This window comes from Morone saxatilis, unplaced genomic scaffold, assembly GCF_004916995.1.
Source record: "Morone saxatilis isolate NCDOM2014 unplaced genomic scaffold, NCSU_SB_2.0 Contig0, whole genome shotgun sequence".
NCBI classification, from domain to species: domain Eukaryota; kingdom Metazoa; phylum Chordata; class Actinopteri; family Moronidae; genus Morone; species Morone saxatilis.
The window spans coordinates 2,555,012-2,566,447 of NW_023339650.1; the positions used below are offsets into that span (position 1 = coordinate 2,555,012).

Genomic DNA, 11,436 nt, shown 5'->3' on the forward strand with positions numbered 1-11,436 from the left:
TCTCATTTTTCACAGATTATCTGCCCTAATTCAGTACTGTCAGGATATAGTGAAAGTTTCAGCAAATATGACAAAAAATATTTTTATAAAAATTACCCACGGCAGCTTTAATGTCCAAATATCCATTATCTTTTAACTTTCCAGGGCTCAACAGGAGAACCAGGTTTTCCAGGGCTGCCAGGTGGCATGGGCATGCCGGGGTTCAAAGGTCACAAGGTAGGAATAGATTAATACACTGGCATACACAATCAAAATAAAACAAAATGATCTGCGTGGTTTCATTTGGACTTAATAAAGTCTACAATTGTCAACAGAGGCGACACTTCATGAATGATTTATAGCTCTGGCTGTCAGGACTTTGTACATTTACATGTTGTGCTGTCGAAATGTTAACATAATACATGCTTGTTAATGTATTATTCATTTTTTGCTTAGATGACATGATTCATTTTAATGGTGCTGAAGGTCGTCCTTCATGCGCGCAGTACAAGCAATCCTAATCCAGATCAGTGTGATTAACATATTGTGCTTTGTTTTCTGTACAGTTTTCTGTCAGCTGTCATAAGGCCTCAAACAGCATTTTGTTATTTAGATGTCACTATGTCAGTGTAAAACAACAACCTGAAACTACTGTCGGACACACTCTAATGTTTGGTGTTGTATTTTTAGGGGGAGAGAGGAGAGGCGGGCTCTAAAGGATCCCAGGTATTGTACTTTCTCTTCTACTGGAAGGTCATGTGCACACAGCCATAAGAATATATGTATGATTTAATATGGGTGTGTCCAGAAGGGGGCCATCCTAAGTGCCACCCCATTATCATTACGTCTGCCATTCCAGACTGTCTTTCAGAGGCCGTAGCTCTGTTTTAAAATTAAAGTGAAGATACTGGTGTCATATGAAACTAGATGACCTAACACATCCATCGGTACCACAGTGGAAATAATGTCATGCTAGCATGTCGGGAAGAGGCTAAACAATGCTCCAAATTTGGGCAAAACTTTGGCAATCGACTGGCATGGCCATTTTAAAAGGGATCCCTTTGACCTCTGACCTCAAGATATCTGAATAAAAAAGTGGGTTCTATAAATACCAAAGGGTCTCCTCTTTGTAGACGTGCTCGACAGTTATGTGCAAAAAACATGCAAGTGTTTTTATGCCTTGTGTATTTGAATATTTCTGCATACTGGGGTCCGTAAACAGTGTTGGAATCGCATAAATGGGGTATGAATTGAAAGCTGAGACACATCATGCCACCACTGCATAAGTCAGAGCCCCACTTGTGCCACCAACGTCAAACGAGTCTGGAAACACCCCCTGCAAACAGTTTCTGTATTAAAGTATAAAACTTAATTGAGAATGAATTAACTGCAATTAATTTAGGTACTAATGATCTTATCAGTGTTGGTAAACTAGAGCGACGAGCTGATGAGAGCACAGCGAGTAAACAGGCAGAATCTGCTGAAGTTGGAATGAGCCACGAATATTGAAAACCTTGTCCAGTGCTATATAACAGTGGTTCCCAACCTTTTTCCTTAAAAGGGGATTCATTTTATGGATATCTGATATCTTATATTCAATGCATAACAATAACAGTACAGAACAACTGATAAACTATACAATGAACCCAAACAGTGGACACAATAACTGCAGTACGTTTGTGTAAAATGAGGGATTTGGATCAGTTATGAGTTTTCCTGATATTTTTAGGGACTTTTAATACAATTCTTTGTCTGTATAATGTATTTTTTTAACAATTATACATAATAGATTTCTTTTTAGACAGAATTACTGTTTTATTGTCCCTGACTCTTGGCCATTTGTCTATTAGCTCGTTGGTGGTTTTAACTGCGTACGTTCTAAATGCAGAGACAAGGCAGAGTGAAAGCTCTGAATAGCTTGTGTCCAGGTCTTCAACGTGCCCTTATCCTGTCTATATCTTAAAAAACAATTCTATTTGGTTTCTTGACAGAACTTCATTAAATTTTGAGATGTAGATCAAGTTTATTTAGAAAAAAAAACAAATCAAAAACCAGTGCTATACTGTACATCAACCAGTAACACAGTATCACTCAATATACATATATATACGTACAGTGGCTCTGATGAAATACTTTACATAGCATTTTACATATAATCTTTTAAATAGGTGCTTTAGAGGCGTAAACAAACACATTTATGTTCACATTTGGTATTTTTCACCAGGATACACTGTATGTGTCTTAGAGGCCTAACAAATGTGTTAAATGTATCTCCTTCACCATAAATCATTTGCAAAGACATTTTTTGGGGGTATTTGGAACCAGAATTGTTTACATCAGTTTGCAGTCTTCTTTAACACAGCCTTTTACAGGCTCATTGCTTGCATAGCATATATAACCTTCTGTTCAACGTCAGCAAAACCGAGGAGCTGATTGATGATTTTAGGGAAAAACTTCAGTGGAACTGAAGTGGAACAGGTGGGAATCAACATCACAAAGAGCCTGTCATGGACTTCACACATCCCTACTCTGGTTTAGAAAGCACAGACTGTATTTGTAAAGGGAACTTGAGAAAGTAAAATTACCGTGCCAAGTTCCTGTTAACTTTTTACAGAGGAGCGATAGAAGGCATCCTGACTGGAAACATCACAGACTGGCATCATGGGATGTGTGCAGAATAAGAAGAATAAATTAACATTGCACCTTGAACTGTTGGTGGGAATGTATGCTGCATTTCCCATGTCCTTGTTCACATCAATGTACGTCCATGTGTGCCGTCATGAGATACAAACAAAACACGGACTCAGCAGCTGATCGAGTGACCTAATACTTCATTCATGAATATAGTTTAATATAATAGAACATTGAAATGTTTTTGAAAATGCATATTTATCTTATGAATTTGAAAGTAGGCCTATTATGAGACCTGTCTTGTACATTTGTTATTATTTGCATAACCCTGTTACAGCTGTATTGTTGTATTACATTACATCATTCTGATGAGGGGAAGCGATCCAGGAATACTGGAAATGCTGATGTTATTAATTCCTTAAACTGACAAAGAATTGACAAGACGTAAAAAAAAAAAATCATCTCCCTAAGCCAGTGGTTCTCAACCTGGGGGGCTTAATGGGGGGTCACCACGCCTTCTTGATTTTAGGATGTAAGAAAAATAATTTTGTTCACTTTTGTGAAGGAACCTAATCAAACTTATTTTTAAAGTTTAGATTTTATACAAGATTTAATTTTTTAAGACCTAAACACAAGCTATATTCACAAAGCCTTCACTCTCTGCTAAACATCTTCATCCTGCATTACAAAAGTATGCAGTTAATACAACGAGACAAGAGCTAAGAGAACAATGGCCAAGTGTCAAGGAGAAGAAAACACACACAGTCTTTCTAGACTTGTTAAAAATGAAAAAAAACACATTATACAGATAAAGAACTGTATAAAAAGGTCCTAAAAATATCAGGAAAAATCATCTCTGATGCAATATCCACTTCTCTAAACAATGGTCTGAATGGCTTCAAATAGTCACATTTGAAGACTGCAGAAACTGAATGTGTAATTTAAATTGATGTCATAATGTAAACTCCTACTCACCTCATTACAATCTCAACATTTCCAGAAATACATGCATAAAAAATTAAACATGCCTAAAGGTTGAGCAGTGCAAACCAATGTAGCATATTTGAACCTGATTATCATATACCATGATTAGTGATTCAGATATATTACTTTTTCTTTGGTTGGCATATTTTATGGGGTTACGTTGCACTGATTTACATCAGCTTCTTAGTGTTAATTAGGATATGTGGGATGTTTAAGTAGGCTCAGATATCTTCTACTTCAGCCAATTCAAACTAATGTAATCACTTTATTCACTCTCAATGCAGTCACGTCTAAACTGTGCAGTATGTGCTATATTTTATTCATGTTTTTTGTTAAATATGTATCCATCCTGGCTTTTTATCCCAGCGTGAACACATGAGCACCTCAACACTGTAGCAACAACATGCCACCCTGTTGTACTTCTACCATTGTGAACACAGCATCAGCCACAAATTGAACAATCAAAGCATGCGATGGATGCTCTGATTCAGTTGCTTCCCTTTACATGCACTAATGGAAAAACAGTGTGAGAGCCCAGAGGAGTAGAGAGAGGAGAGCAGTGTGTTACTGTGCTGCAGGATGCAGTTGGAAAGCCACACACGAGATAAAAAGTCAGGTTTGTTAAAGGTCACCACTAGCCAATTCCTATCCCCTCTCTCCCCGGGTTTCTCTTATTGGCTGCTAGTGGTAATCATGACCTTTTCTCCACACACACACACACACACACACACAGAATGAAGACATGGACCAGCACACAGTAATACATACACACCTAAATCGACGCACACTGTTGTTGTACACATTCAATCTCACCCTTGCACTCACACACACACACACACACACCACATGAAGCTGTACCGGCACGTATGTAAACAAACTCACAGAAAACCTTCAGTTAATCATGATGTATCTCTTTGCAGGGGGAGCGAGGCAGAGATGGAGATCCAGGGACTCCCGGTGTACCTGTGAGTGTAAAGTCATTCTGCTTCCACTTGGTGGCAGTGAAGCTTATCTTTCTACAGGCTGAACAGTTTTAAATATGTGTGTTTGTCTGTGTATGTGTGTGAAGGTACGGGGACAAAATGTCCCCGCAAGGGCATGAGGATGAGGAAGAATATGTTGGCCAGTTCTCACTTAGAAGGAGCTAATTTGGGGTTAGAGCTTGAGTTTACATTTCTTGTGATGTCTGTCTGTAGTTAATGTCATTAATTGACTGATACAAGTCACCGTAAAAACTTTATCACAAGATAAATATGATAATAATAAACTCTACTAATATAACACCTTCCTGAAAGTAAACTTTACAAGGTGCTTCACAAGATTAAAATCAGACAGCATATAAAAACACATAAAAATGAAATAAAAGACGAAACAGGAAACAGTACAAGCAAACAGCAGTACGGGGGAGGATGAAATAAAAGCAAAAACAGACTAAATGAGAGGAGACAAAATAAAAATGAGAGAATAAAACAGCATGGAAGCTCCAGACGGTAATATAAAATCATAAAATCAAATAAAATGTAGTCTGAAAAAGTAAACTTTCAGCAGGGACACAGGATGAGGTAACTGAGTTAGATGAGCTAATCTGTTTAGAAGAGTTGTTCCAGAGTCTCTGGCCCCGCTTTGGTGTTTAGGCTCAACCTGAGAACAACCATATGAGGATCACAGTGTCACGGCTCAGAAAATCAGACTTACAGTTTGAGGAAACTTCTAGGCGCTCTAACCAAACATGGCAAGGTGAAGGCAGGATGGCAGGTCAGAGACAGGCAGAAGGACTACACTAGCATTTACAACCGGACAAATTCACAACAAAATCTATTTATTTTAAAGGAACTGCCATGATCAGTGGGTTTCCTTTGCTGGAGTATAAACTGCATGGTTGTTAGACAGTTATTAGACGTGCAGGTAAAAATACATCTCTTGTATAAACTCCCATTAGCGACTGAGCTTGTGTGGAATATAATATTCATAGGTATGATTTCATTACTGTATAATCCCCTGAAAATAATTAGCAGCCGCCATGTTTAACTGCCATATTTCTACAGTAGCCCAGAATGGACAAACCAAACACCGGCTCAGGCCTTTCATGTTTTTTCCCAGCCACCATAGTCTCTCCTACAAGCTTGGCAAGGAGGTTACAATTTGATCACACTGATCAGTTATAACATTATATGCAGGTGTTCCCCTCTTAGGCATTTTTTTTTAGCAGGTTGGGGGCAGGCCTGTGCCGAACCAACCCCGTCCCATCCTTCCTGCAAACGTTTTACATATGAAACAGAACTGACACTTCGCTGCCCAACACAAGCATTTTACGCGCTCCTCCTCACTTGTTTTCTAGTGCTCTTGATACAGGACGTTGGAGAAATGACAAGCGATTGAACCGATTCGTGGTCCAATTTTAAAACTGACCCGACCAGCGTGGTGACGTTATTTGCTCTACACCCCGGCCTTATCGCACTGTGGAGGCTGTTGTGCGTTAATAGTCGATTTGGAAGAAATCAACACCAGACAGTACTGTGGAATTAAACTCAGTCCTTTCAGAAAAATGTGGAGTTTTTTTGTGATTTGTTGCGGTTGCAAAATCCGTTCTGCATTAATGCGACACGTTTCCGTAAAAGTGCGGATGGAATATGCAGATATTTTGCCATTTTATGCGATGCAAATTGCGGGCAGAACTTGCAAAATTGCGGCGAACTTGCACAACACTGCCGTTTTGGAGTGAAAAAGAGAAAAAAGCTGATATCCCCCGACACCCTGTTCTCATCTTAGGCTACTTACCTTAATGATAACGAGCTCATTTCTTATTACTTTTTTATTTTACCCTTTGATAAGCATCACTCATCCACAGAAAGTGCCGTGGAAATTTTAAGGTTCAACTACAACAAGTCCCCTGCTGAAAATGCAAAACGTGATAACTGCGACGATGATTTGTTTCACGTACGCGTAATTACGTCATCATAACTCACTTCATAACTCACTTCGCCGCCCCTTTTAACGTTCCCGATGGCCAACAGGCGGGAAAATGGCCTGCTCTTGGTGCTGAAGTAAACGCAACCATTTTTCAACTTTTCTTGGCTAAGATATATGTCACCTTTTTGCCAACGAAAATGCCAGGCGGATTATTGAATATCATTGCAAGGCCCCCCACTTATTGCTCGGAAATCGGCTATTTACGCTCGCCGAAAGAAAAACCGCAAGCAAAAAAAACTGGGGCGTATTTGCCAAAAAAATGCACCGCGCGCGCGGGGCCCCCGCATAAATATGCCCGGACTTTGGCCTGACTTATTGCATTGAATCTATTGCTCGCACATTAATTGCGTTTTTTCAGAGGGGACTGATTCAACTCTGAATAGTTCCTAATAGTTGTTAAATTGCTACATGGCTGGCAGCGGCAGCCAATGGGGCTGCATTATGTCGGCAGGATCATTTAACCGTGACTACATTGTGCGTCTGCCCCATTTCTGATACCGTGGCGGCAGAAATTTAACAGCAGCGGGCCGCCGCTCCAAAATCAACATAGAGGAAACACTGTACTATTACGTTGTTTTCTTTCACTACTCCTCCCAGTTTCCCATATGACGCCCCTTTGTCTTGTGTTTCTAGAGTTTTGAGTTTTTATGAAACTGTAAATATGTAATATTTCTTAAAGGGTGTTTGGCTTAATCTTTTCCCAGGCAACAGGGAGCTTGGTTAAATTCAAACTGAACTGCTATGTGTATGTCTTTATGTTTAGTTGATATAAAAGTTGAGGCAAAGAAATGATTTGCCATCATTGGGGAAACAATTTTGTCTGGAATTGCACCAGAGGGAGAAGGGGGCACTGATTAAGCAAATCCCCATGGTATTTAAAGAACTCAAGCAAAATGCAAAGTATTTTGTTCCATTTTATTTAGATACAGTCTCGAGAATGGCAGTGGCTGGTGGTAAGAGGGGCACCACAGAGTGTTGTCAGCCAGGCCCCAATTTCGTTTTAGTATATTTGTTTATCCGATACTGTAGTGGTGATAATCATAAATACATACAGTATATCCAGTTAGAAGGAGGCATCATCATACTGTCAAGTTATTTAACATATTGGCCATAATGTTATGGGCACCTGGCCAAATATAATTTCAAGGAACTTGTGCTTTACTTGTGTATTTTCATGTTATGCTACTTTGTACTTACATTATATATTGTACTTTTCACTCTGTTACATTTATTTCACAGCTATTAGTTACTTTTCAGATCAATATTTTATAAAAACATTTAATCATCTTCATAAAATAACTAAAATAGCATTGTTACAAATTAGACTACCTAAAGGTATAGCTAAATTGTTAAGATTCATGTTGACAACATGCTGATTACATGTACATGTCAATAAATCATAATGAATATTCCAATAATTTGTGAAAAATATAACTCTCTAAATGGGGACACTTTGCATAATGACTCATATAAGTAAGACTTCTTTACATCATGAAAGGCCGTTAGACTTGAGTACTTCACACGCACAAATGTACAGGTGTCACCAGCTTTTTTTGTAGCTTAGAGTGATAAATCGTCCCAGCGTACTTTGCTGTCAAAATATGTACCTGCTACGCAAAAAAGAAGTCTGTATTTCATCTGTGTGCGTTTTATATTTCATCTGAGGACTGAGCTGTATTTTGTGATCTCCCCATCTGGTTTTGCTTGATACCATGTCTGTAAAACATGGGGAAATATGTGTAACTTTTTTGTTTTCAGCCAAACGCTGGTACAATATGCAAGTGGCTGGTAGATTTGCTTCACTCACCAGCCAAAAAAAAAAACCAACAGTAATGTATTGAATAGCTGGTCAAATTTGACCATCCACTAGCTGTTTGGCTGGTGGACAAAAACTGTATTTTGCACCCTGGTTCTAAACCACATTCATGACAAAAGCCACTACAGCTGTCGCCAGATGTACAATGGAGAATTATAGCTTGTTGAACACCTGTTGAAGAAAAGTATAGAGTATTCCTTGTAACAATCTCAGTGTAGTTATTAAGACTTCCTGGGGCCTTGTCAGTGGATGTCTGTACACCTATAATAAGGTGCGTTGTCCCTTTACTACAAGTGTCACAGCTGCACACGTTTATAACGAGAGAGAGAGAGAGAGAGAGAGAGAATGCACTCTGACCAGAGAGATGAGTCAGCTTACACAGCTGACATTAAATAACAGACCCTCAAACCATGCCCACAGACACACACAGGCACAGAAAATAATAATATATACACAAATGTTGTGGTGCTGTTCACCCTACAGAACGGAAATATACAGCTGAGAGTAGACACAGTGGACTCTGGGTGATCACACGGGAAACTGAATACGAGTGCATCAGGAGGAAAGCAACAGTGACAGATGGGGGAGGAAGAGACAACAGCCATTCTTGAATTTAACTGTTAGTGTTAAGTTTCGCTTTCCAACCCACAAGTACAGTTAAGACTACAGGCACTCACTAAATTAACCAGTGTTTGAGCCAGGTTGTCTATGAGGCAGTCAAATGGGCCTAAAAGTACTGTCTGTCTGTCTGAGGGGAACCATAAAGCAACAATGAACCACTTCAGAACCACTTTCACTGCTCTGAGTACCCGGGCCTCCATTCAATGGATGACGTTACCTTCGTGGTTATTCATACAACTGGGCCATGTTGGCTGAATTTAATATCAAAATGTTAATATGAATATTTTTCAGATACACCGTATATTACAATGACTGCAATATTATGTATCAAACTGTTTGTTTGTTTGGTGGAAATAACTTTTCCACTGTTAAGATTTTTAATTACAGTCTGCTTGGAACCATTACACTGAACAACATGATATGATCAGTTATCAATCCATTGACAGTAACACTAACTTATTCACCAGCTGTGGTTAGTCAGGCTAGCATGCAAGGGTAATATACACAAAGATCTGCATGAATGTGTGTGTCATTGATCACTGACATAACACTGGAAAATAATCCACTCAGCCTGTGGTGAGAAGAAATGCCAACCATGTGCTAGTTCCAACTTCTCAAATGTGATGAGTGGCTTCTCTGCACTATTTAATGTCATTGTAAAGAGATAAACTATGGGGTTTCGGACAGCTGGTTGGAGAAACCAAGAAATCTGAAGACATCTCCTTGGGAACTGGGAAATTGTGATGGGCATTTGTCACAATTTTGTGACATTTTATAGACCAAATGATTAGATACATCTTTCCTAAAAGTAACTGATTATTCAATAATGAGAGTTCCATCCAATTGAGCTCAGAAGGTCTTTCTCTAATTTTAACCATATACCAAACGCACAAAATTCCTGAATTATAATGCAGAGTGCTCCGCAAGCTTAGCCTGCCATCTAATTGAGCTGATTCCTCTAATCAGCCACAATGAACTGGCTAAGTTACACGGTTCATGTGGCGCCCTCTCACTCTGAGTGAACATCAAACCACTAACACCTCACCAAGGTAAGAAACTTTTACATAGGTTGGTTGAGACAAACGCCACCTTGTAACAGTAATGTTACATTATTCGGATTTCCTAGAAGAGAAGACGTTTCATCCATCACTGAGGACTGGGAACATTTTTGTTTGGTTTTAAATGACCGTATTGCCTATAGACTTGTCATACTAGGGTTTCCCTCAAGAAATTGGTAATAAAAGACCTAAACAATTGCCCCATTTGACTGTCAAAAAAACTGAGCAAAAAGCAGCAGCAAAGTTTCCTAAAATTGGTTAAGTTGTGATATGCATGATCATAAATAAATTAAAATTAAGTTTTAATAAGATAAGATCATGATTGCTGCTTTGTAATTTTCTGTGCAGGAACAACCCAGAGCAGTGCCCCAGAGCAAAACACGCGCAGACACACATACAGTACATATACAGTAAGTGTTCCAAAGGGAGCATCATTACAAAGCCTTGAAGGCTGCAGAGAAAATAAGGAGGGAAGCGCACAGGCTCTGTCTGTCTGTGAGATGAGCAGAACGCAAATCAGCAGATGGGGTTGGCCTGTGACAGCAATATAATGAGCCAGTCACACACCGTTACTGATGTTTGTGTGTGTGCCAACCTGCACCTGTCTGTGCATACATATTTAAGAAGCAGGTCCTGAGAGTGCAGAGAGAAATTATGGAAATCAGAGCAAGAATGAAACTAAGTAAATGCAGACTTGCATTTTAGCAGAGTGGCCACTTATACGGGCAAATGAGTGAAGCGACCACAGTTCTGTCAGTCAAAATTGCTGCACATTAGGTCAGGCTGCACAACAGCAAATAAAAATGATTCATCTAATAGCTACTGCAAATTTGCTAAGGATGTGAGAGAATGTGTCTTCATCTTACATTCACAAAGTGAATAACAATCCATTAGTCTTGGGGATATTAAGGTACTACAGTAGACCAGCATATTTAGAAATCCTGAAGGTATGAATTTCCTTTTTTTTTATATTCTTTGGGGTTTTTATGTCTCTTTGATAGGACAGGTGAAGATAAAGAGGAAAGTGGGGGAGCAAAAAGCAGCAAAGGAATCTGTGCTTCGTAACGGTAAATGCTGCTTTTATGGCTACTGATTGGTGATCACTATCTGGGAGCACTGGGAGAAAGCCTTTGCAATCAACGGTGTTCAAATGAATGGACTAGAGGTCTTAGCTAGAGGTATGGTTACAGATCTCCCTACGCAAATGCCCCTATCTAGAGCCAGTGTTTGGTTTGTCCCTGCTACTGTACAACGTGGTGGTCTCCACTGAAGGCGGCCCATGGTGCCTGTACATATAAAAGGCTCTCTCTCCAGTAACAAAAACATAACGATTCCTATCTTCAGGTGATATATATATATATATACATATACGTTTTT

At 39.3% G+C, this 11,436-nt stretch overlaps 1 protein-coding gene across 1 annotated transcript in view; it reads left to right on the forward strand.

Moving 5' to 3' along the window:
• Positions 1-11,436, forward strand: part of si:dkey-225n22.4 (collagen alpha-1(XXI) chain) — a 67,361-nt gene that overhangs the window by 43,635 nt on the left and 12,290 nt on the right. Inside the window, exons 23-25 of the mRNA XM_035654270.1 lie at positions 145-216; positions 670-705; positions 4,515-4,559. Coding sequence (XP_035510163.1) covers positions 145-216; positions 670-705; positions 4,515-4,559 — 153 coding nt within the window. The remainder of the gene's footprint in view (positions 1-144; positions 217-669; positions 706-4,514; positions 4,560-11,436) is intronic.